Consider the following 19793-nt stretch of genomic DNA (forward strand, 5'->3'; position numbering starts at 1 on the left):
CATAGTCTAACTCTATCAGGCCCCTGGGAGAGATTTAGAACCCTGTCATTCTCATAGTCTAACTCTATCAGGCCCCTGGGAGAGATGTAGAACCCTGTCATTCTCATAGTCTAACTCTATCAGGCCCCTGGGAGAGATGTAGAACCCTGTCATTCTCATAGTCTAACTCTATCAGGCCCCTGGGAGAGATTTAGAACCCTGTCTGTTGTTTCAGCAAGACTCTGTCTGTTCTGAGTTAGTATGGCCACGGTCAGTCAGAAACATCCTCTTTACATTTGATTGTATATTAATGGCTTAGATCCTGACTAGAATCATTAAATTCTTACTGCCCCAATGGCTGTACAGTATCTCCTTTCTCACAGCCATCAGTGTGTTTGTCTGTGTCTGTGCATGTTGTGCAGGGCGCGATCGCTGAGCTGAACGTGGTGGGTAACCCTCGAGCAGCTGAGTTACTCTGTGAAGACGATGATGACTCAGACGCTGTGAGTGATTAGACTGTAGAACCAGACACAGTTTAGTAGGAATATGATATGATTCATGTCAACTAACATTTTCTCAAATGCCTTGACTTGTCTCTGTTTGTCTTGCTGTCTCTCTCTCTCTCTCAGGCCTCAGGTGACTTTGGCAGTGGGGATGGGGACAGAAGAGAGACCGGCAAAACTGTAAAGGAATCTTCTTTATCCTATGTTGTCCTGTTAATCTATTCTGTGATGTGGAAATAGAAGGATTTACTGTGAAACTATTGGATCAGGGTCTGACCTTCCTCTCTTCCCTCCTGTCAGACCACACCTCCATCTCTCCGACCAGTGCCAGAGCCCCCTCTGACATCATCAGTGAGCGACAGGCTCTCAGAGACAGGTCAGTGGGCTGAGTTGAATAATTATGACATCATCTGTGAAGTTATCCTCTAAAATATTACTTAGGTTTATTGAAAATGCGCATATAATAGTGAACCAACCAAGCTATATTTAGAGTAAGTAACTGCAGTGCTAACAAAAACTGTTGATGTAAAAACTGTGAAACTATCTGTCATGGAAATATGTACCTAGTGTAATACCACACTACTTGAGAACCTTGTTGCTCGTTACATACAGTATGCTGGAATATATAGCACACTAGCACCTTCTAGTGTAGAAGGTAGACATTTTCCTTCAAGAGTGGCTGATTGTAAAGAAAATGAATGGGGATACCTAGTCAGTTGTACAACTGAATGTATTCAACTGAAATGTATCTTCCCCATTTAACCCCTCTGGGGGCTGCCTTAGTCGACATCCACGTTATCGGTGCCTGGATTAACTACCTTGCTCAGGGGCAGAACTGTATATTTTTAACTTGTCAGCTCGGGGATTTGATCCAGCAACCTTTCGGGTTACTGGCCCAACGCTCCTACCCACCAGGGGAATGTTGATAATTGTTAGTGTTTTCTAGTGTACAAACTAGGCATGCAGGTAAGTGTGTTTGTGTTGATTGACTGTAGGTGACAGGAATCATCAGACCTCAGTAGAGTCCAGACCAGGATCAGGAGGTCAACCAGGTAGGTCACTGGAAACTTTGTCTGTCTGTCTGTCGGGCTATATTATAAACACTCTCCAATGAGGTCCAGTGGAGTTCCCTGACAACCAGTCCCTGATTTCAGGACAGTATACCCTTACCACTCCATGTCAGAATTCAGGGAATCTGCACTGGACTAGGTTGATGAGATCTCATCATGCCTTCCTCAGCATGTCCTGTCTGCATGGAACTCTGTGGAGTAGGTTGGCATGAAACTGTAGAATATATTGGCATGGAACTCTGTGGAATAGTTTGGCATGGAACTCTGTGGAGCAGGTTGGCATGAAACTCTGTGGAAGGGGAGGACAAAGGTAGTAGGATGCTAACTGAGGATAGAGGATGCTAGTGAAAGTGATGATGACGGCAACATTCATGCCGATGATGACCACGATGTTACTTCTGACGTCTATTCTAACACCCAACTCTTCCTCTCTCTGTGTCTCTCTGTGTGTCGTCAGGCCCTAGTGGTTCTAACGGATTGAAGGGGGACAGAGGGGAGAAGGGCAGTCCAGGGGACAGAGGTCCCGCCGGGCCAAAGGGGGAATCGGGGTCTTTCTCCAGCTCTGCTTCTTCCTCTGGCTCTTCATCAGGCGGAGGAGAACGTGGAGAAAAGGTACTGCATGCTGCCTGGCACAGTACTGTGTGTTATACACCCCCTATAACTGATGACCCCCATAGCTGATTACATCTGATTCAGACAGACCACATACATGCCTCTGAGACACGTGTAATAGTTCCAACATTACTTACAACTTGTCTTTGTCTCCTTTTCCTTTCAGGGAGACAAAGGCTTGAAGGTATGTTTGACTTTGTCCTTCCCAGCTTCTTTTTATTTGACTTCATCTTAGCTAGTCATTGAAGTGATCAGATTAAATAGGTAGTTGATTGTTTTCTTCCCACAGGGCAGTTCTGGGTTTGGTTACCCAGGCTCCAAGGGGGACCGTGGTGTACCTGGTCCCCCTGGCCCTCCTGGCCCTGGGGGGCCAGCTGCCCAGGTTGTGAGGCTAGGGGACGGCTCTGTGGTGCAGCCAGTGGTGGGGCCAATGGGACCGATGGGGCCCCCAGGAGCCAAAGGACCAGCAGGACCCCAGGGACCAGAGGGAGAGGCGGTGAGTTGTACCATACCTTCTGACATACAGTGCATTCGGAAAGTATTCAGACTCCTTGACTTTTTCCACACATTGTTACGTTACAGCCTTATTCTAAAATGGATGAAATAGTTTTGTCCCCTCATCCATCTACAAACAATACCCCATAATGACAAAGCAAAAACAGGTTTTTCGACATTTTTGCACATGTATTAAAAATAAACAACTGAAATATCACATTTACATAAGTATTCAGACCCTTTACTTAGTACTTTGTTGAAGCACGTTTGGCAGCAATTACAGCCTCGAGTCTTCATGGGTATGACGCTACAATCTTGGCACACCTGTATTTGGGGAGCTTCTCCCATTTTTCTCTGCAGATCCTTGCAAGCTCTGTTAGGTTGGAAGGGGAGCGTTGCTGCACAGCTATTTTAACGTCTCTCCAGAGATGTTAGATTGGGTTCAAGTCTGGGCTCTGTCTGGGCCACTCATAGACATTGAGGCTTGTTCCGAAGCCACTCCTGCGTTGTCTTGGCTGTGTGCTTAGGGTCGTTGTCCTGTTGGAAGGGGAACCTTTGCCCCAGTCTGAGCTCTCTGGAGCTGGTTTTCATCAACTATCTCTCTGTACGTTGCTCATTCATCTTTGCCTCGATCCATCCCTGCCGCTGAAAAATATCCCCACAGCATGAAGCTGCCACCACCATGCTTCACCGTAGGGATGGTGCCAGGTTTCCTCCAGACGTGACGCTTGGCATCCAGGCCAAAGAGTTTAGTCTTGGTTTCATCAGACCAGATAATCTTGTTTCTCATGGTCTGAGAATCTTTAAACTCCTCAAGTGGGCTGTCATGTACTTTTTACTGAAGAGTGGCTTCCGTCTGGCCACTCTTCCATAAAGGCCTGATAGTTGGAGTGCTGCAGAGATTGTTGTCCTTCTCGAAGGTTCTCCCATCTCCACAGAGGAACTCTAGAGCTCTGTCTGAGTGACCATCGGGTTCTTGGTCACCTCCCAGACCAAGGCCCTTCTCACCCCGATTGCTCAGTTTGGCCGGGTGGCGAGCTTTAGGAAGAGTCTTGGTGGTTCCAAACTGCTTCCATTTAAGAATGATGGAGGTCACTGTGTTCTTGGAGACCTTCAATGCTGCAGAAATGTTTTGGTACCCTTCCCCAGATCTGTGCTTTGACACAATCCTGTCTCGGAGTTCCACGGACAATTCCTTCGACCTCATGGCTTGGTTTTGGGTCTGACATGCACTGTCAACTGTAGTACCTTTAAATAGACAGGTGTGTGCCTTTCCAAATCATGTCCAATCAATTTAATTTACCACAGGTAAATCAAGTTGTAGAAACATCTCAAGGATGATCCATGGAAACAGGATGCACCTGAGCTTAATTTAGAGTCTCATAGCAAAGGGTTTGAATACTTATGTAAATAAGGTATTTCTGGTGAGGTTTTGCAAACATTTCTAAAAACTTGTTTTCGCTTTGTCATTATGGGTGGGGTATTGTGTGTAGATTGTTGATTTATTTTTTATTTATTTAATACATTTTAGAATAAGGCTGTAACGTAAGAAAATGTGGAAAAAAGTCAAGGGGTCTCAATATTTTCCGTAGACACTGTATTCTGTGTAGAGCATTCTCCTTTATTTGGTCTCAGTACTTGTACATTTTCTTTGAATTGACTGTATCAAACCATACCGTATCTATTTCATTCCCCAGGGGGATCCAGGAGAGGATGGCAAATTAGTGAGTGACACTTTCTGATGTTTTATCCCATTGATCTCATGTCATGGTTTTTTATTCATTGTTAATTGTGTGAGGAGAAATACAGTGGTAGTCAGATGTCATTATTGATAAGCGGTGGTGGTCAGTAGCAGTGGTCAGACAGTGTCAGCCTCACTAAGCTGTGTCTTCTCTCTCTGTCCCACCACAACTCAGGGACCTGCCGGAGACAGAGGGTTCCCAGGAACACAAGGAGACTCAGGGGTCAAAGGACAAAAGGTAAAGGCCATAAGCCATTTATTTAAGAGCATGAGAATTTGAATATTATCGGAGGTGCCCAAAGGTTAAATACTGAGTGTGTGCCCTCTCCAGGGGGATCGTGGTGATGGTCACCCAGGACCCAGGGGTCCTCCAGGGCCACCTGGACCCCCAGGCCCAGGGATAGCTGACCGCTCTGTGAGTAAACCACTACAGGATCAGGCCATTCAGCCCATAAATTCATGTGGATCAGACATGAATATACAAATATACCATTGTTAATGTTTCTTCATTTGTCCCTAGACATTTGTGGATGTGGAAGGCTCAGGAGGATTCCCAGATTTGGAGAAAATACAGGTATGTTTTAGCTGATACAGAGATTTTGAGTTTGGCCCAGAAAAATGACTTTTCACCAAATGTATATTGTGAAACCCAAGACTGTTGTGTTGACTGTTTCTTTAGACTCTCCGTGGTCTACCAGGCCCCCCCGGCCCTCCAGGCCCCCCTGGCCCCTCAGCCGGTGGTGTCAGCTCCCATGGGTCAGGCTCTTTCGGGCCCCCTGGACCTCCCGGACAGGACGGGGCCCGTGGCCTACCAGTGAGGACCCTCTCTCTACTATATCTGACATGACAATATGTTTTGTGCCTAGTTAACTGTAGCCAGCTCAACTACAGCATTGAAATGAATGTCTTGATTTGTTGACCATTATGTATTGATATCATGCTGTGTTTTTCAGGGGCCCGCTGGTCCACCTGGCAGGCCTGGAACCCCAGGACCCAGTAGCGGAGAGAAGGTATGAGACAGGGAGGAGACTTATTTTATTTTAGCTCAACTGATCATACGAAACTCAGCAGAAAAAGAAACGTCCTCTCACTGTCAACTGCATTTATTTTCAGCAAACTTAACATGTGTGAATATTTGTATGAACATAACAAGATTCCACAACTGAAACATAAACAAGTTCAACAGACATGTGGCTAACAGAAATTGAATAATGTGTCCCTGAACAAAGGGGGGTTCAAAATCAAAAGTAACAGTCAGTATCTGGTGTGGCCACCAGCTGCATTAAGTACTGCAGTGCATCTCCTCCTTGTGGACTGCACCAGATTTGCTTGTTCTTGCTGTGAGATGTTACCCCACTCTTCCACCAAGGTACCTGCAAGTTCCCGGACATTTCTGGGGGGAATGGCCCTAGCCCTCACCCTCCTATCCAACAAGTCCCAGACATGCTCAATGGGATTGAGATCCGGGCTCTTCACTGGCCAAGGCAGAACACTGACATTCCTGTCTTGCAGGAAATCATGCACAGAACGAGCAGTATGCCTGGTGGCATTGTCATGCTGGAGGGTCATGTCAGGATGAGCCTGCAGGAAGGGTACCACATGAGGGAGGAGGATGTCTTCCCCTGTAATGCACAGCGTTGAGATTGCCTGCAATGACAACAAGCTCAGTCCGATGATGCTGTGACACACCTCCCCAGACCATGATGGACTCTCCACCTCCAAATCAATCCCGCTCCAGAGTGCAGGCCTTGGTGTAACGCTCATTCCTTCGACGATAAACGCAAATCCGACCAGCACCCCTGGTGAGACAAAACCGCGACTCATCAGTGAAGAGCACTTTTTGCCAGTCCTGTCTGGTCCAGCGATGGTGGGTTTGTGCCCATAGGCGACATTGTTGCCGGTGATGTCTGGTGAGGACCTGCCTTACAACAGGCCTACAAGCCCTCAGTCCAGCCTCTCTCAGCCTATTGTGGACAGTCTGAGCACCGATGGAGGGATTGTGCATTCCTGGTGTAACTCGGGCAGTTGTTGTTGCCATCCTGTACCTGTCCCGCAAGTGTGATGTTTGGATGTACTGATCCTGTGCAGGTGTTGTTATACGTGGTCTGCCACTGCGAGGATGATCAGCTGTCCATCCTGTCTCCCTGTAGCATTGTCTTGTCTTACAGACATTGCAATTATTGCCCTGGCCACATCTACAGTCCTCATGCCTCCTTGCAGCATGCCTAAGGCATGTTCACGCAGATGAGCAGGGATCTTTCTTTTAGTGTTTTAGTGTTTTAAGGCCTCTTTAGTGTCCTAAGTTTTCATAACTGTGACCTTAATTGCCTACCATCTGTAAGCTGTTAGTGTCTTTTAACCATTCCACAGGTGCATGTTCATTAATTGTTTATGGTTCATTGAACAAGCATGGGAAACAGTGTTTAAACCCTTTACAATGAAGATCTGTGAAGTTATTTTGATTTTAAAAATGATCTTTGAAAGACAGTGTCCTGAAAAAGGGGCGTTTCTTTTTTTGCTGAGTCTATATATCACTGTATACAGCACACACAGAACTGGACCTTTGTATAGGGATCCTTTTGAGATTATTGTCTCTTTCTCTCTCTTTCCCCATCTCTCTCCCTCTCATCCGCAGGGAGAAGCTGGTGATCTAGGTCTTCCAGGGCCCAGTGGAGAGAGGGTGAGCTCTGAAATACACCCATACTATCCCACCTCTAAATCTAAATATATAGCTATTTTCACTTTGACCTTGTTTGTTTTGGTGCTGATATTGGTCTATACATGTGGGACTTCTCCTAGAGATCGATAGTCTAAACATGATGTTGGTGGTGGGACTTCCTAGAGATCGATAGTCTAAACATGATGTTGGCGGTGGGACTTCTCCTAGAGATTGATAGTCTAAACATGATGTTGGTGGTGGGACTTCCTAGAGATCGATAGTCTAAACATGATGTTGGTGGTGGGACTTCTCCTAGAGATCGATAGTCTAAACATGATGTTGGTGGTGGGACTTCTCCTAGAGATCGATAGTCTAAACATGATGTTGGTGGTGGGACTTCTCCTAGAGATCGATAGTCTAAACATGATGTTGGTGGTGGGACTTCTAGAGATCGATAGTCTAAACATGATGTTGGTGGTGGGATCTCCTAGAGATCGATAGTCTAAACATGATGTTGGTGGTGGGACTTCTCCTAGAGATCGATAGTCTAAACATGATGTTGGTGGTGGGACTTCTCCTAGAGATCGATAGTCTAAACATGATGTTGGTGGTGGGACTTCTCCTAGAGATCGATAGTCTAAACATGATGTTGGTGGTGGGAAACATGATGTTGGTGGTGGGACTTCTCCTAGAGATCGATAGTCTAAACATGATGTTGGTGGTGGGACTTCTCCTAGAGATCGATAGTCTAAACATGATGTTGGTGGTGGGACTTCTCCTAGAGATCGATAGTCTAAACATGATGTTGGTGGTGGGACTTCTCCTAGAGATCGATAGTCTAAACATGATGTTGGTGGTGGGACTTCTCCTAGAGATCGATAGTCTAAACATGATGTTGGTGGTGGGACTTCTCCTAGAGAGATCGATAGTCTAAACATGATGTTGGTGGGGGTGATAGAACATGATTTTCTCAGGATACAGATGTTTCTCCCTTATGCTTGTCTTCCTCTAGCAAAACTCTTTGTCTGCCTTCTCCTCTTTCTCCAACTTTTTGACCAGTATCTTTAGTGAAGGTGATGGGTCACAGGTACTACTAGGTCTCTGCTATTGGTTCCTTGGTTTCGACTGCATACTATTGGTTCCTTGGTTTTGGCTGCATTCATCACATGGGGGAATCAACTCACTGAGAAAACTCTAATTACCAGTTGTTTCATTATAGGACAAATAGAACATTTGCTTGTTTGACTTCTGACATAACATCTTAAATGCTATTTAAGATGTTAAGATATTTTACCATCAGTCTGGATGTTTAATATTGGAACTAAACTATATGCAGTCATTGTTTTTTATAATTGTTTTTTTTTTATCATTTTCAATATTGATTTACATTGCTTGTTATAGTAATAATTCAGCTTAAATGTGTTTCCAATTTTGTGGAATGCTTCTTTATTTGTCTATATGTAAATGGACTGCTGATTTTTACACACACATGCACACACATACCTTTACAATCTCTCTCTCGGTCTCTCACCTCTTCGCTCCTAACCACCAGGGTTCTCAGGGTGACCCTGGAGTGCCTGGTCAGGCAGGGCAGGGGGGCTTGGCTGGGCTTCCTGGGCCCATGGGACCAATTGGGCCTCCAGGACCACCCGGACCTTCCTACCCCGTGCGTTATGTGAGTACTGTACACAACTCCTGCCACCCACCCAGACTACATCAACTACAGCTTAACCTCCCACCCCAAAGCTCCCTTCATACAAATTATTACCAAATTGACTACATACTGTATATTTGCCGACATATTTTAGTGGAATTGTCTTTTTTGAACTGTATCTGTGTCCTCTCTGTGTAGGGTGACGGGGAGGGTTCCGGAGTGACGGGGGTCAATGGTGTTGCTGGAGTGATAGGGATTCCAGGACCACAGGTGATCTATACATTGCCATCCACTCATCATTTGGATTGCCTTTACGATCACGTCAACTAAGACATAGTCACATATCCATTGTTTTTCAGGGTCCGCCCGGAATCGCTGGCCTTCCGGTAAGAACCAGGAAATCCCTTTGAATATATTGCTAAGTTTGATTGGAGGCCATATCTTTGTTATATAGCTATGCTTACTGTATTCCTGTCATCATACAGGGAAGATCTGGTTTGCCTGGGCTTTCGGGAGAGAAGGGGAGCGAGGGAGCAAGAGGACGGGATGGAACACCAGGGATGGACGGATTCCCAGGACAATTGGTAGAAGATCATTATCCCTCAGCCATCTCCCCAGACTCTATTAGAACGTTACTTAGGCTTTAGAGTAACCCACACAAAGTGCACTAACCTATTCTATTTTGTTTCTTGTGTATACACAGGGAGACAAAGGGGAGAGGGGAGACAGAGGAGAAAGGGTGAGTTACCTACTCCCGATTACCATATTTTGGTGGTTGATTTTTTAATTTTTAATTTTATTGCTTCTTTAATCAGAACAACAGTTTTCAGCTGTGCTAACATAATTGCAAAAGGGTTTTCTAATGATCATGTCGCCTTTTAAAATGATACACTTGGATTAGCTAACACAACGTGCCATTGGAAAACAGTAGTGATGGTTGCTGATAATGGGCCTCTGTACGCCTATGTAGATATTCCATAAAAAAATCTGCCGTTTCCAGCTACAACAGTCATTTACAACATTAACAATGTCTACACTGTATTTCTGTGTATTTCTGTGTATTTCTGTTATTTTAAATGGACAAAACCTTTGCTTTTCTTTCAAAAACAAAGACTTTTCTAAGTGACCCCAAACTTTTGAACGGTAGCGTAAGTCATCTATTGCGTGTCCCATGGCTCTCATGCTGTTGTGTGTGTGTGGTGTTGTAGGGTGAGCCAGGACGTGAAGGGGGGCCCCCTGGACCTCCAGGAGCCCCTGGCCCACCGGGACAGATCTACCAGACCTCAGGCAGTGTGAGTGTGGCTGTGTACTGTACGGTCTTGTCTGCTCTGGATCATAGTGATGTTTCAGTGACACAACTGACCTACCTGTCTCTGTCTCGTTGTAGTTTGATGGAGTTCTTGGGAATCAAGGACAGGTGAGAATTTGACTCAGCAGACAAGTCATTATGTTACTCTACATGCAGTTTTATAATGTCTTATAATGTTTTATAAAGTCACTCTAACCCTTATTTCCTTTTCTCCAGGGAGGACCAGGTCTTCCCGGCCGGGCAGGATTCCCAGTATGTATCAGTATCACACTGCCAATGAACACACAGTGGAGTGGAGACATTTACCATGACTGTTTCTAAAGATATTTCACAGTTGAAACACACCAAATAGTGTTGTTCTAGATGTATGGTGGAGATTGCAAAAACTATTTTATAACATGTTAATGGAACATTTCAAAAAAAATATATTTCACAGTTGAAAAACCTTAATAGTGCTCCCTAATATTAAAAAAACAAAACAATGCTGTACGGCCTACAAGTTGTATGTTGAAAACTGCCTAAAACATGATTTTATACACTAGTTGTATATTGAAAACTGTCTAAAACATGTTAATGGAAATCTCTTTTAAAAATATACACACACAAGGTTGTTATTTATACTGATTACAACTTCTTCTGTAGGGGCCTATGGGACCAAAGGGAGATACAGGAGAGCCTGGACAGCCAGGATACACAGCTAAGGTCTGGTAATAACTTAATTCATATCTTGTTTTCTGTACAGTACAGGGAAAATTGAATGAAGTATTGACATGTCTCCACCCTGTGTCCTGTCCAGGGGGAGAAAGGAGAACCTGGTATTATCATGGGGCCTGATGGAAGACCCCTGTACCTGGGAGGGCTGGGGTCTCAACCGGTGAGAAAAACCACACACGAGATTTATAGTTGGTAGAAATACTGTATGTTATTATGCTTGTCCATCTCTTTTATATGTGCCATGCAACATAAAATGTTGATACCCTTTGACCTCTGTGTGTGCAGGGAGAGAAGGGACTCCCGGGACCTGAGGGACCTCCTGTAAGTACTCTCCTTTAACAGTGACATGCTTTGTTTCTGATTAGCCATTGATAACCATGGATGTACTGTATATAGTTCTCTGTTTCTGTAGGGTCCAGCTGGTAGATTTATATTGTTCTGTCACTATGGGGTCCAGCTGGTAGATTTATATTGTTCTGTCACTATAGGGTCCAGCTGGTAGATGTATATTGTTCTGTCTCTATAGGGTCCAGCTGGTAGATTTATATTGTTCTGTCTCTATAGGGTCCAGCTGGTAGATTTATATTGTTCTGTCTCTATAGGGTCCAGCTGGTAGATTTATATTGTTCTGTCTCTATAGGGTCCAGCTGGTAGATTTATATTGTTCTGTCTCTATAGTGTCCAGCTGGTAGATTTATATTGTTCTGTCTCTATAGGGTCCAGCTGGTAGATTTATATTGTTCTGTCTCTATAGGGTCCAGCTGGTAGATTTATATTGTTCTGTCTCTATAGGGTCCAGCTGGTAGATGTATATTGTTCTGTATAGGTCTATATTGTCTCTGGTCCAGCTGGTAGATTTATATTGTTCTGTCTCTATAGGGTCCAGCTGGTAGATTTATATTGTTCTGTCTCTATAGGGTCCAGCTGGTAGATTTATATTGTTCTGTCTCTATAGTGTCCAGCTGGTAGATTTATATTGTTCTGTCTCTATAGGGTCCAGCTGGTAGATGCTGGTAGATTTATATTGTTCTGTCTCTATAGGTCCAGCTGGTAGATTTATATTGTTCTGTCTCTATATTGTTCTCTGTCCAGCTGGTAGATTTATATTGTTCTGTCTCTATAGGGTCCAGCTGGTAGATTTATATTGTTCTGTCTCTATAGGGTCCAGCTGGTAGATTTATATTGTTCTCTGTCTCTATAGGGTCCAGCTGGTAGATGTATATTCTTCTCTGTCTCTATAGGGTCCCTATGGTCCAGCTGGTCTAAAGGGAGATATAGGCATGCCAGGTAGACCGGTAAGTATCTCTGTTCAGCAATTAGCCAAGTGGTGGTCCTCTGTAGCTCAGTTGGTAGAGCATGACGCTTGCAATGGCAGTGAGTACGATTCCTGGGACCACCCAAGTGGCTTTGAATAAAAGTGTCTGCTAAATGGCACTGAAGTGTGACTTAGAAAGAATCCAAGTGTGCTATTTCCCATTCAGTATTAACATGGTGATGGACTGCTGCTAGATGTGAACCAGTGTGTTGGTTACAGGGCCGTCCTGGGTTGAATGGTGTCAAAGGAGAGAGGGGGGATTCAGCGGGAGGGACTGGAGGATATGGAGTAAGTATGACACCGCTGGTTTGATGGGATTCATACATGAAAGACTGTTGGGGTACAACCCAGAGGTCAGCATGTCAAATCATTCATAAAAGCAGTGGTATGGTTAGACCGTCATGACCCAGACAGGGCATCAGTTTAACCCAGATTGATCCATGTTTTTAGGGTCCTCCAGGACCACCTGGCCCACCCGGACCCCCCGGGCCAGCAGTACCTCTGGACAGGTTCAATGTGAGTAGATGTCTGATCCAGTATTGTATCTTTCCCAGCCGTTGGTGTTGTGAGTTATATGCTGTAGTCAGTCAGGTTTGATAGGGTCTCTTTCCAAGGTACAGTAGTGTAACTCTTCTCTCCTTTGTTCTGTTTCACACTCAGAGGGATGATGTCTCACGGTTATATCCTGGTAAGGCAACTCATTCTCATTGGCCAGTCCCACACCATGACATAGAACGTTACATGTAAAACGATGTCATGTGTTGGCTTACATGTTGGCCTTTTTCCTCCACCCATTAGACTCCAAAGGAGACAAAGGTGATCGTGGAGTACCAGGAATACCCGGGGTACCAGGTACAGTAAAACCAGCTAGTTATTTACCTCCGCTGGCCTTAGGTGTACTAACACACGAGATTGAGCTGATTGAACTCACGTTCTATCGTCTCCACTCTAGGTCTCACGTCCAACTTTGACATCTACACCTTCAAGGTAAGTGACGTTACGACAAAGGAGCTCTACACTCACAACCCGCCATGCGTCTCTATGTGTTTGACGTGAGGTCAAATGACGTGTGTGTGTGTGTGTGTCTGCAGAAGGAGATGAAGGGAGAGAGAGGAGACTCGGGGATGAAGGGGGAGAAGGGCGAGCCAGCCGGAGGATATTATGGTGGCGGTTACGGTGGACAGGGTGGTCAACCTGGACCTCCAGGACTTCCAGTAAGAATAACCACTGAACAACAACAGCCATTTTATTTTACTGCATTCTCCACGTTTTATCAGTGCCTTGCATCAAAAGACATGTGGAATTCAATTCAATTAGAAAGTTTTAATGAGCAAGACAAATATCTATCGATCTCCAGGGGCCAAAGGGAGAGTCCATCATCGGTCCTTCAGGGCCCCAGGGCCCTCCAGGTAACCCAGGAAGAGGGTACGAAGGCAGGCAAGGGAACCCAGGCCCACCGGGGCCCCCCGGACCTTCAGGATCATCCTCCTCACCTGGAGCCTACAGGCCAACACAGAGTGAGGCGTACTCTCTCGCACGCACACTCATACATAGAGTACATAGGCAGGAACACAACTTTCTGGTGACATGAAGTACAGTAGCTCCTTGGTTAACAGCTTCACTGAATGTGATCTTTTTACATCTCAGCCATCAGCATCCCTGGACCTCCGGGCCCACCTGGAACTGATGGTCACTCCTCTGGGGTGAGTCTGTTAACCCCTCCATTCCTAGTGTAGGGTCTAGGAGGTTAGGGCCTGTTTCTGGACGGGGCCTCACTGTGATGATATATACACCCCTTCCATCATTTAGCTCCTTGTCGTCCACGTTTGAACAGGTGATGGTGCTGAGGTCATATGACACGATGACAGCCACGGCCAGACGACAGGCAGAGGGGACGCTGGTGTATCTGGTCGACCAAACAGACTTTTACATCAGAGTACGAGATGGCTTCCGGCAAATCCAGGTGCAGTGTAATGGTGTAATGGATGCAAGCCACTATATTTATAAAATACAACACCTTCATCCTTTGTTAATGTTTACATGATTAACTTGGAAGTTTTACCTTTCAGCTTGGACCATACATAGCTTTACCCCCTGACCAGGTAAGTCGTTGGAAATGTGCACTTGAGAAATGCTGACAAACTATTGTGACAGTGAAGGAATCACTTAATGAAGTTATTAATCACATTAGTGAATCTTATTGACATGATTTCTCTGCCTGTATCCATCTGAAGGGTAATGAGGTAGCAGCTGTCGACCCTCCTCCAGTGGTCTACTACCAGCCAGACCATCCCTCTAACACGGCCACAGAGCAACCCCCCAGACAGCTAGACCCCCACCAGCCACAGCCTGAGGGACAACACCCTGTTCACCCTGACCCACGTTACCCGACTCACCCGGATCCACGCTACCCAGCCCAGCCTGATCCACGCTACCCAGCCCAGCCGGATCCACGCTACCCAGCCCAGCCGGATCCACGCTACCCAGCCCAGCCGGATCCACGCTACCCAGCCCAGCCGGATCCACGCTACCCAGCCCAGCCGGATCCACGCTACCCAGCCCAGACGGATCCACGCTACCCAGCCCAGACGGATCCACGCTACCCCTCACATTCAGACCCTAGATACCCCTCACACACTGATCCACGGTACCCCAGTTATACAGACCACCAGCACAACCCTGACCCTGTTCAGCCAGTCCAGCCCCAGCCAGCCCCTGTCCCACAGAACCCGGTTTACACAGACACCCGCTACCCTGTAACCCCACAACGCAGACCCAGACCTCCTGAGACCCCCAGCCACCAACACACGTCAGGCCCAAGTGTGAGTAGCCAGTGATTTAAATGTCATAAATGTAACCTAAAAACATGCCACTGCTGAAATACTTCTGGTTGTGGATGTGATGGGAAGCACGTTTTTAAAGACTTTTCTTCTTCTTTCCTTCTGCAGATTCACCTGGTCGCCCTGAACGCCCCCCAGGGGGGTAACATGCGGGGCATCAGAGGGGCAGACTTCCTGTGTTTCAACCAGGCTCGGGCCATCGGGCTGAAGGGAACCTTCCGGGCTTTCCTCTCCTCCAAGCTCCAGGACCTTTACAGCATCGTCCGCAAGTCAGACAGAGACCGCATGCCCATCGTCAACCTAAAGGTACTATCGGCAAAGACTGAGATGCATTTTCAGCTTCATTCAGAATCACAGTATCATTCCATATCATTTAAGTAATTGGCAGCAACCGTGCCTAACCATTTGTCTGTCCCCTCTATAGGACGAGGTCCTGTTTGACAGTTGGGAGGCCATCTTCAGTGACTCAGAGGGCACTGTGAAGGACAACGTACCCATCTACTCCTTCGATGGCAAAGACATTTTCACAGACGGCACATGGTGATAAACTACACATCTACATATCACTCACTATACACAAAATATCAAAACCTCTCTTTTTACAACACCCATAAGGAGGCATTGATAAGTTATGTTAAGTTAACAGCTGAGAAAGTGAATGGAAGCAAAAATATGATGATTCATCCCTTCATCCCTTATTCCCTCTCCTCACCCAGGCCAGACAAGATGATATGGCACGGTTCCACCAGCAGGGGGCACGGCCAGGTGGATAACTACTGTGAGACGTGGCGTATAGGGGAGCGTGCGCTGACGGGCATGGCCTCCTCTCTACAGGGGGGCCAGCTCCTCCAACAGAGAACCAGCAGCTGTCACAGCTCCTACGCCGTGCTCTGCATCGAGAACAGCTACATCGGACAGTTCAAGAGATAGGACTGACCGACCAAACACACACACACTACAGCCAGATCAAGAGATAGGACTGACCGACCAAACGCACACACACACTACAGCCAGATCAAGAGATAGGACTGACCGACCAAACGCACACACACACTACAGCCAGATCAAGAGATAGGACTGACCGACCAAACGCACACACACACTACAGCCAGATCAAGAGATAGGACTGACCGACCAAACGCGCGCACACACACACTACAGCCAGATCAAGAGATGAGCCCAATGAAAAACACACACAAACACATCAGCCAATCCAGGAGGCCTAACAAAACGTAAGTACCAGTGGAGGCTGGTGACTTTAAAAACGAGGAGGATGGTAGACCCAGGGTATAGGTGCGGAACGCACGGAGACAACAAAGTGTGTTTCAAAAATCGTCAAATACAAATTATTTTAACTTAAAGCATTTAGTAAAGACAATTTTAGTACACTATTATGGGGAATGGGAATGAGAGGGCTACTTACAGTGTTGGAAAGGGACCACAGCAGTGATTGAATGAGGGTATGAGGCATGAGTTGAGGTGTTCAGAGGCTTGACCAGTGCAGGACAGGATTTGCCTAGAAAGACAAACAATAACACAACACACTACACAGTTAGACAAAAGAGCTCAGAATGAGTTAGTCTAAGCAAAGAGTAAAATGATTGATGTGTAATAATGTGATTGTGTATGTGATTGACTCTTCATAAATGAATGAGAGAAAATTGATAGGGGGACTTAAAGAGCTTGGAGAGGAAACATTCAGTGTGCCAGTGGATGAGCTGCACTGGAGACATGGCTTCAGTTCATGTCAGGAGATAGTTGACAATGGTAGTGGAGTGATCATCACCTCTTATTAATCAGGGAACAGGAGGGGACTTCCTGGAAATACAAATAGCAGATACAGGGATTTCCTCTACCCAGACAAATAGACAACTGGGCTGAGCTCCCTTTCTGCATGTTTTCATCATGTAGGCCTTATAAAACATTTACTCACATCTATCATTGCTATTATGTTGATTGATTAATTCCAGTTAATACGCCTAGCCAGCCCAGTTTTGAATATAAACTACATTTGATCACATTTTCTCCTGACACACAAATGGACTATAAATACTTAATGTTACCAATCAGTTTATCCTGACCAGACGGACAGGGTGCATAGGCTGTTTGCAGCTTCTCTTATTAGGAGCCTACAGTTGATCATACTGAAATATAGTCTCGTTTTCATCCCATACAGCATGTCCGATTTCTAGCGTTTAGGTGTAGCCTAGGCTGCTGCAGCATTTATGTCATGAGTTTTTGCTTGTGTCTGTCCGGAGTGATTGTGTTATCATCTTTGCTAAATAAATACCGGAGGAAAGAGGAAAGCTTACTTGAGCGCACGCGAAAAAAATGCGCTGTGTCAACCTCTCTCTTTAATCGAAATGTTTATGGATGATGCGATGAAGCTATCAAATCATTCTGAATTGTTTTCGACATCCTAGAAAAGAGTCGAAAGTTTGACATGTTCAGCAAGTAAAGCATCGTAACGTGCCATTACCTCTGCAAGCTCTTTGTAGTTGCCCTTGTTGGCGGGAATTTTCCCTCTCGTCTTGTCCTCTATCGATGCAGCTTTTTCCCAGAAGCTTGAATGTGATGTCGGCATTTATATGATCCCTGCTTTTGTTTTGCCGTTTAGCTGAACGATCGATGTTCTTCAGGTCACTGTACCCACCTTTTGACCAAGGCTCAGACTTTCCCTAAAGCAGGCATGGCCAGCAATACAGGCAGCTTGATGAAAGGCTCCCTGTTACCAGCTTTACTTTTGATACCATTTGGTATTGAACGCCCTCACCTTTTCATCAGTTTCATGAAGATCTCAGGCAGAGGTCGACCCTCCCTTTTCCGTGTAAACTGCACACTTCGCGCTGGTAGGTAGCTAGCTACTGAAGTTAGCGAGGCTAACTTTTAAAAATGTTAAATCAATTGCACTAACTGGACATAAAAAAAATATTTCTAAAACAATTTATAATATACCTCTTCTGTCTCCTGTCATTTAAAAAAAAAAATGTGATTAAATAAAATCCCCCAAAATGCTCAACTATCACTGTTCACTCTTAATCTCTATCCAAATGTCACCAAGTTTCTCAACACATAGAATCCCCATAATGCTCTGTGGCACAATCCCAATACAACACACTATGTTTGTTCTCTGATCATAAAAGCTTTGATCTGTTGGAGGACTTCCTCCGGAAGTGGTCATAATTACCATGTATGTCTACGGAAGGGGGTGAGGCCTACAAGCCTCCTAGGTTTTGTATTGAAGTCAGAGGAGGATGGAAGCTAGCTGTCCTCTGGCTACACCATAGTGCTACCCCAGACAGTGCTTTTGAAGTTACTGTAGACCATTGCAAAACAGTGTATTTTAATCAATTATTTGGTGACATGTGAATATATTTAGAATAGTTTTACCATAAAGTATAACTTGAATGTTTCTAATGTTTACATTTGTATGAAATTTCACCGAAGTTGGTCCTCCCCTTCCTCCTCTGAGGAGCCTCCACTGGTATACACACACACAATGGTGCTTTGTATATAACAGCTACATTCCCCTTCTCCAATACACTCAGTCCAGCTGGTCAAATAGGACCACATGTCCATAATATGGGGTTGATCAAGAAGAGCGACAACCAGGCTAAGAGATGGACCCCCCCCCAATCCACCCCCTTTTTACACTGATCGCAGCTGACCAAACAGCCCACCCCGACCCCCTGCACATACGTCTAAATCACTGTTCTGTAAACACCTCAACACTGTGGTTTTCAGTAAAGTTTGTATTCATTCCACTTCTCCTTTCACTGTCCACTTCAGAAAGCCATGTTCATTGTGGGTTAGAGGACAGACTATCACAACGTACATTTATTTTTTTGTGGTCTTACCCTCAAAAGCATAATACATGCACTGTAGAAAGTCTATAGCCTTTTAACAGTTTGCCCTAGAATCAAACCACACCTACAGATTAAACAGGACACTAATTCTGTTCTCTATGATTCCAACAAGCTAATTGTTGCAGTATTGTACATTAAATGATTATTATCCAATGTTGTAATTTTTTATTCACTTTACATTTTGTTGTAATCAGTACATATAACCAGTTTTTGAAGTACTATCTATAACATAGTCATAAATGTTGGATGGTTTTATTTTGCTAGCGGACATCAAAAGGGAACAGGATATTTAAAATGTTTTGATAACAAAAGGAGTATTTATTTTGCGATTAACATTTTTTAAAGTAGTTTTAACATTCACACTTTTCAGTAATGGACTCCATGGATCTATGTAATGACAGAGGAAGAGATGAGTCTGGGCTAAGAATCATGACATTTTGTATCAAAAATCTAATTACTATGTTTTTGTTTTGCAATGTCCTTTTGCGTTTCAAAATTCTCAAAAGTGCTCTTAAGTGTTTTTCATGTCTATGCACTGTGATAGAAATTAAATAAGGCTTTTAATCCAAAATCCAAAGACGAAAGCATTGCAGCTCACTGAATGAACTGGTGTATGACCCTGGTGGAGTTTCCTGAGGTGACATGTACTGTGCCATTTCTCTCAATGTCATCAATGTTTATTGCAAACAAACAAATGCTACATTGTTTTTCCAAACTGATTTATTTGTAAATCAAAAATAAAATGTTGACATAAGTCTGTTTTTTAACAGCAACAAAATAGGTTCACAGTCATTCACCCAAAGTGTATATTTTCGGCATTGATTGAAGTCAGTGTGACAATAATAAACATGAACAATTCTGACAGTTAACGTTACAAATCTTATCCTATACTGAACTCGTTGGCTAGTATACTGCACGGCATATAGACCATTAGGTGCAATTCATCTCATACCTTTGTATTTGTTTATGAGGCCATATGACCATGTAAAAATCATTTATACTCTACAACCTCATCACTATATGCTGAAACTTACCT

The 19793-nt window shown here is 44.8% G+C and overlaps 1 protein-coding gene across 4 annotated transcripts in view; it reads left to right on the forward strand.

The window, feature by feature from the left end:
* Positions 1-19472, forward strand: part of LOC115119118 (collagen alpha-1(XVIII) chain-like) — a 198784-nt gene extending 179312 nt beyond the window's left edge. For 3 of the 4 annotated variants that reach the window (XM_065023904.1, XM_065023897.1, XM_065023902.1), the window contains exons 3-42: positions 402-482; positions 609-662; positions 783-858; positions 1478-1534; positions 2010-2164; positions 2331-2348; positions 2454-2660; positions 4357-4383; positions 4576-4638; positions 4732-4815; positions 4921-4974; positions 5080-5214; positions 5354-5410; positions 7036-7080; positions 8612-8734; positions 8912-8983; positions 9073-9099; positions 9199-9297; positions 9417-9452; positions 9922-10005; positions 10101-10130; positions 10239-10274; positions 10665-10724; positions 10819-10896; positions 11022-11057; positions 11978-12031; positions 12271-12339; positions 12502-12567; positions 12712-12739; positions 12850-12903; positions 13004-13038; positions 13143-13265; positions 13409-13568; positions 13699-13754; positions 13886-14014; positions 14121-14153; positions 14286-14873; positions 15000-15197; positions 15316-15431; positions 15608-19472. In XM_065023904.1, coding sequence (XP_064879976.1) covers positions 402-482; positions 609-662; positions 783-858; positions 1478-1534; positions 2010-2164; positions 2331-2348; positions 2454-2660; positions 4357-4383; positions 4576-4638; positions 4732-4815; positions 4921-4974; positions 5080-5214; positions 5354-5410; positions 7036-7080; positions 8612-8734; positions 8912-8983; positions 9073-9099; positions 9199-9297; positions 9417-9452; positions 9922-10005; positions 10101-10130; positions 10239-10274; positions 10665-10724; positions 10819-10896; positions 11022-11057; positions 11978-12031; positions 12271-12339; positions 12502-12567; positions 12712-12739; positions 12850-12903; positions 13004-13038; positions 13143-13265; positions 13409-13568; positions 13699-13754; positions 13886-14014; positions 14121-14153; positions 14286-14873; positions 15000-15197; positions 15316-15431; positions 15608-15821 — 3717 coding nt within the window. In that variant the 3' untranslated portion in view covers positions 15822-19472. The remainder of the gene's footprint in view (positions 1-401; positions 483-608; positions 663-782; positions 859-1477; positions 1535-2009; positions 2165-2330; positions 2349-2453; positions 2661-4356; positions 4384-4575; positions 4639-4731; positions 4816-4920; positions 4975-5079; positions 5215-5353; positions 5411-7035; positions 7081-8611; positions 8735-8911; positions 8984-9072; positions 9100-9198; positions 9298-9416; positions 9453-9921; positions 10006-10100; positions 10131-10238; positions 10275-10664; positions 10725-10818; positions 10897-11021; positions 11058-11977; positions 12032-12270; positions 12340-12501; positions 12568-12711; positions 12740-12849; positions 12904-13003; positions 13039-13142; positions 13266-13408; positions 13569-13698; positions 13755-13885; positions 14015-14120; positions 14154-14285; positions 14874-14999; positions 15198-15315; positions 15432-15607) is intronic. The other variant, XM_065023898.1, reaches the window with a different exon arrangement.
* Positions 19473-19793: the final 321 nt, after the last annotated feature.

This window comes from Oncorhynchus nerka, linkage group LG2, assembly GCF_034236695.1.
Source record: "Oncorhynchus nerka isolate Pitt River linkage group LG2, Oner_Uvic_2.0, whole genome shotgun sequence".
Lineage (NCBI taxonomy): Eukaryota > Metazoa > Chordata > Actinopteri > Salmoniformes > Salmonidae > Oncorhynchus > Oncorhynchus nerka.